The sequence below is a fragment of the Gossypium arboreum genome, chromosome 11 (assembly GCF_025698485.1).
Source record: "Gossypium arboreum isolate Shixiya-1 chromosome 11, ASM2569848v2, whole genome shotgun sequence".
In the NCBI taxonomy this organism is placed as follows: domain Eukaryota; kingdom Viridiplantae; phylum Streptophyta; class Magnoliopsida; order Malvales; family Malvaceae; genus Gossypium; species Gossypium arboreum.
In genome coordinates this window covers 119,922,785-119,928,627 of record NC_069080.1, presented here as the reverse complement: position 1 = coordinate 119,928,627, position 5,843 = coordinate 119,922,785, and the positions used below count along the sequence as shown (strand labels likewise).

Sequence of the window (5,843 nt, the reverse complement as noted above, 5' to 3'; positions counted from 1 at the left end):
AATACCCTAAAATATATAATAAAAAAAGTTAATATTTGTTAAATTTAACATGGTATACACGTGGATCACACGTCAACCATTAATTAATTTTTAAAATTTAAATATTCAAAAATAAAAAAATATTTTTAAAAATTAAAAATTATGAAAAAATATCAAAATTATAAAAAAATATTTTTAATATTTTAAAAATCAATTAATTACTTTTTTTCTACAAGAAAATGCAATTATTTTCAAAAGGCGAAAATGCTTAAATTGTTTTTAATGAAACTATAATAAACCCCTTTTTTTACTACAAGAAAATGAAAATACAATTGATTATAGGAGTTATACAAGAAGCAGAGCCTAGGAACTGGAACGAACTGGAAGACCAGATTCCAAAATTTTCACAGTTTGGTCCATTGTTGGCCTAACATCTAATATGGGATGAGAACAAAGAACTGCAATTAAAACATATTGCTCCATCACTTCTGCTAATCCAATCTCCGCCATGTCTTGTTCAAGGACATCCAATGCCCTACCTTGTTCCACAAGCTCCCATGCCCAATCTGTCACCCGAAAAATCTTTCCCTCATCGTTGTCATATGCCTTTTTGCCACTCAAAAGCTCGAGAAGCACAACCCCAAAGCTATAAACATCGCTTTTCTCAGTTAACTTGCCATACAAGGCATATTCTGGAGCAACATAGCCTAGAGTTCCAGCTACCCTTGTGCTTAAATGTGTCGTTCCTTCAGAATTGATCTTTGCCAAGCCGAAATCCGCAACTTTCGGCTGAAATGTCTCGTCCAAAAGTATGTTACTAGCTTTGATATCTCTGTGAATGATAGCAGGATGAAGTCCATGGTGCAAATAAGCTAAACCTCTGGCAGTTCCAAGGGCAATTTTAAGACGAATAGGCCAGCTAAGTCTCTTCTTCTCGGATCCGAAAAGATGATCATAGAGGCTTCCGTTATGCATCAAATCACAGACGATGATCCTTTGATGTCCTTCCAATGGAATTGTTGCAGTGCAGAAGCCTCTCAATTCAACAAGATTGACATGTTTTACACTTGCAATGACTTCTACTTCATGTACAAAGTTTGCATCTCCAACAAGTGAGCAATTCTTGAACCTTTTTATGGCAACTTCAGATCCATCAGGTAACACCCCTTTATAAACATTTCCGTATCCTCCCATTCCAATAATGTTCTCTCTCGAGAAATTCATTGTCGCACTTTTGATTTCCTTAATTTTGAACTTCTTTAAACCGGTGCTTCTACTATACAATCCGAATCCGAAAACCAAACTAGTCTCATCTTTAACCGAATCGTTCTTCTCCATAACACGATCACTCCTCTCCTTTACGTTTTTCCTTTGTCGTCTCATCAGAAGGATTAAAATTGCAGAAAAGGCCCCAAGTAGACCAACAAGAGAACCGGCTGTGGCACCAGCAATTGCACTTCGGTGGTGGCTACTGCTCGATTTCTTTGGTTTAAGTTCTATGGAAAACAAACACTTTGCAGTTGCTTTATCAGTTGGACCAAAATTGTTGATAAATGCAGCTGCATACATACTAAGATACCCTGAACAAGCAGAGATGTTCCCCGCAGTGCTACCGATGCCATCGAAGTAAATTTTCCTAAGTTGGAGCAGCTTTCTAGTACATAATTCACACGTAAAACTATCATCCAAAGACTGAGTACAGTAATATCTTAATTGGTACAATACGGTAGTGGGGATTAGGCTCTCAAATTGTGCTCTAGATTTTATATCCATGCAGGGTTTAGAAATCCATTCTGCATTATATCCGCAAGAAGTTTCGATATCAAAACCATTTATGAACTCACCTATTAGCAGTTGATAGGAATCCCAGCATGCCTTACAGGTGGTGGGAGGGGGAACAAAGTACTCGTTCGTTCGAAGATACTCGGACCGGACCAAATCGAGTCCTTCAAGGATGGTTTGACACTGTGAAGAAAAGTTAGCAAAGGTAGAGCTTGCAGGGTCTTTGTTTACCAACTTCTTAAGGATGTCAAAGTTCAAAGGACAAGAGGCTTTACCAAGGGTTTCATTTGAGAGGTTTTGGCAATACGAAGCTGAAATACCGATCTCCAAAAAGGTTAAGATTGTTACTAATGCAAAGAAAGGGAATAGAGATAAAGGCATTGCAATGTCACTAAAAGGAACCTTCAATCTTTAACTTTCCGCTGGAATTGATCAAAACAATAACTTCAGCATCAACCTTTTATTAGATCCATTGGCCGGTTTTGGCTGTTTGTAATGGGCGGCAACTTAGAGCTTGGAACCAGTCTTCAACCAATTTTAAACGGTGGAGACAGAAGAATCTTTAACATACATCACTATAATCTTTTTCATATATTTAGAGTGTGATATCTTTTTTATTTATCTTCGATTATGTGTTGGATATAATTGATATTCAAAAAATGAAAAATTTGAATAACATGAATTGATATTATAAATAGTTATAAAATATCGAATGCGAATACTTTAAAAAAAATGAAAAATTCAAATAAGTATAGTTAGAAATTTTGTGTTTGTTGAGGTGCCGTGGACGAATGGATTCAATGGATGAAGAAAATATGCTAAGAATTGAAGTCTAAGCCGTGCATGTGAGGTTTAGGTAGAGGTTTTATTAATAAAAAGAAAAAACAACCTGACAAAATTAGACTACACTTTAAAAGGTAACTTTTGGCACTAAGCAAGACTATTTCATATATAGGAAATTTTACAAAGTTAAATTATAAAAAGAAAATTGAAAGTTGATATCGTTCAATGTCTGTATATTTGATAGGCTGCATAATTGCTATATAAATTATAATGTTTAACTATTGTATTTTGACTTATGTTTTGATTTTTATGAGATGGACTGAAGAAGTGAAAGTAAATTAAATTTGGATTTTGAGTGTTTAGTATGCTTTTATTTTACATATTTGAGAAGAGAAAGGATGGTTGAATTTGGGATATCATGTCATTTATATCTCTTTTAATAATTAATGTCATTTTAATATTTTCATCCCAGCTTTTATATTATCATTTCTCTTTTGATTAAATTTAAAAGTTTAAAGAATTTGGACAGTAATAATAATGTTTGAGAGAGAGAGAGAAGAGTTGATTATTTTATTTTTATCTACTTTGGTTCTCTTCCATAAATTCTTATTTATTGATTTTTACAGTTATGGTTATTCAACTTTATTTTTATTTTTATAGAAGGAGAGATTGTTGAGATAATTTAAAGTTGTTGCAATGTGCTAAGGGAAGCTTTCATTTCCTTTGTTATTGTGACAAAATAACTTGGCATATTTAGAAGATTGATAATTTATGAAATCAAATCTTTGGACTATGTTGATATCGTGGAATGATTCAAACCCATATATCAATGAATATCAATTTACTTGGAGAAACATATCTAGAAAATTGAATCAAATCGCTTACATTTTATCCCTCAGATAAAGATAATTGGATCGGATCAAAACTTGAAGACTTAATTTGCCAACGGTCTATTTTACTTTAGTCATTGAATGTTATATTGCATTTAACTATTTTAGCTACTGCTTAGAAGGGACGATGATTGATGTTTATCATGTTAGCAAGTCTCAAAAATCTTAAATAATCAAAGAGACTTGTAAAGGTTTGGTACTGTTTTTTGAAAGCACTTATCTATTCAAGTTAGGAATATTATTTGTAAGAGTAAATTTTTTTATTGTAAAACATGTGTAGTTGGTTTTACAAGCTAAGTTCTCATAAGGGAATTTAGTAGTGAGAGATCTAATTTTTGAAATGTAAGAGTGAAGATTCTTCACTGGAATGTGTTAGAACTAGTATCACTCTAGTTGTATTCATTTTAAAGATAGTAGATTCATCTCATCGCAAATGTAAGAAAATTAAATTGCATAAACAACTTTGTGGTTCCCTATTTTCATTGTGGTTGTGATGCTTATTATAAAAGTGTGCATTTCTATTGTTACTTTTGCTCATACTCTATTTCTTATTAACTTAATAATTGTTTCAGGTGAACAATTGGTACCAAAGTATCCCATTAACATGACTATTAGGGATTCTTGATGTTGTTAATTATAGGTTATGGAAGGATCATCAACTACTCATCCCCAATGTTGGAGATTGGTCATTAATTGATGAGAAGACTTGACACTCAATTCTTATAGGACGGGAGCATTATATGATTGAGACTGATAAAGTGGCTAAACCCTAACTACAATGGACAACTGATGAGAAACTACTTGCCAATGCTAACTCTAATGCATTGTATGACATTTTTATGGACTGGATCTGCAAGTGTTCAAGAGAATTGCAAAGTGCATGATTGCAAAAACATGGAATATTCTACATATTGCACATGAAGCAACTAATATATTCAAGCAATAAAAAATGCAAATGTTGACCACTAAATTTGAAACTTTGAGGATATGCAAGATTCAGAGACCATAGGTGAATTCTACATAAAACTCTGAGATCTGTCAAATCAGGCATTTGCCCTGGGGAAGAATACTCCAATACCAGGCTAGTGAGGAAGGTTCTAAGATATCTTCCTGAGAGATTGTCTATTATGGTTACTACTATAGAGAAAGCTAAAGACCTTGAAAGCCTGACAATTGATGAACTCATTAGTTCTTTGCAGATCTTTGAAATGAATCTTGATGATGCCAAATGCAACAGGACAAAGGGAGAAAAATATTGCTCCTCAAGTGGGAGAAGTGCCAACTTCCCACACTACTGCAATTGAATGACTTCAAGAGTAGATCACATTACTCACAGAACTTCAAACAAAGCTTTTAAGAAGCAGTAAAGGAAGACAAAGAATTTTGGATCCAACACAAATGTTCCAAGAAAAAAATCCAGGGGGATGATCTTCAAATAAGAATTTGAAAAAAGATAAGAAGAAAGGTGTTCAGTATTATGAGTGTAAAGAATATGATCACATCCAGAATGAGTTGACTAACACTCTAAAGAAGAAGAAGAAAAAGTCACTTTGTATGACTTGGAGTGATGAAGATTCATCCTGCAACTCAGATTTAGATAAAAACCATCTCAGTAACTGTGGCATTTACAACTAGAACATTAAAAGGATCTGAAATTGATTTAGATGAAGATTTTGATGGTGGTTCTGAAGAAATTTTGAAAACTTACAAGATTATGCTAGGAAAATGGGAGTGGGTAGGTGATGTGAATACTCAACTGTTAAAAAGAAAATGGCCATTTGAAAGAGGAGAACACAAGGCTAGTCAAGCATATCGAAGATAAAGAGTGTCTTCTTACTGAAGAGCTTGACAATCTAGTGAAAACCTAGAAGGAACTTGCTGCATCCAAGCTTATGGTGTTTTTTATGGTTCAAGGCAAGAAAAAAATTAATGCAATTTTATAGTTTCAAAAGGAAAAAAAATTGTGTATGGAAAAAAATAATTTCCCCTCTTTCTCCGTTATCACCTTTTTTAAAGTGCATTAATTAATTTTAATCCCCATATATAACTTTTTTTTCCCTTCAAAAGTTAATTAATAGCCTTAAAGGAATATTGTTTAAGATTTTAAATTCAATAAAAAATTAAAATACATTATTTAGAAATTTTCAAATTATATCATTTAATAATAATAATGCAGTTATATTATATATTGTTGAAAAACATTATCAAATTATTAACCACAATTCCTGTTTGATAAGGAATATTTATATATTTATTTATATTTGATAAGGAATTTAACATAATTATGGAAACATGAATATTTGATTGCTGATTCTTGACCACAAACAATCAATACGAATTGAAATTTTGCATCAATCTATATCATTATCATTTATTAATATGGAAACATAAACAGAAATTATGGTTATT

General features: G+C 32.5%; 1 protein-coding gene across 1 annotated transcript; it reads right to left on the bottom strand.

The window, feature by feature from the left end:
* Window positions 1–252: 252 nt before the first annotated feature.
* On the bottom strand, window positions 253–2,142 carry LOC108471713 (probable LRR receptor-like serine/threonine-protein kinase RKF3). Its single transcript, XM_017773291.2, has one exon. It carries the CDS (start codon window positions 2,140–2,142, stop codon window positions 343–345), a length of 1,800 nt encoding a protein of 599 aa, XP_017628780.1. The 3' UTR covers window positions 253–342.
* Window positions 2,143–5,843: the final 3,701 nt, after the last annotated feature.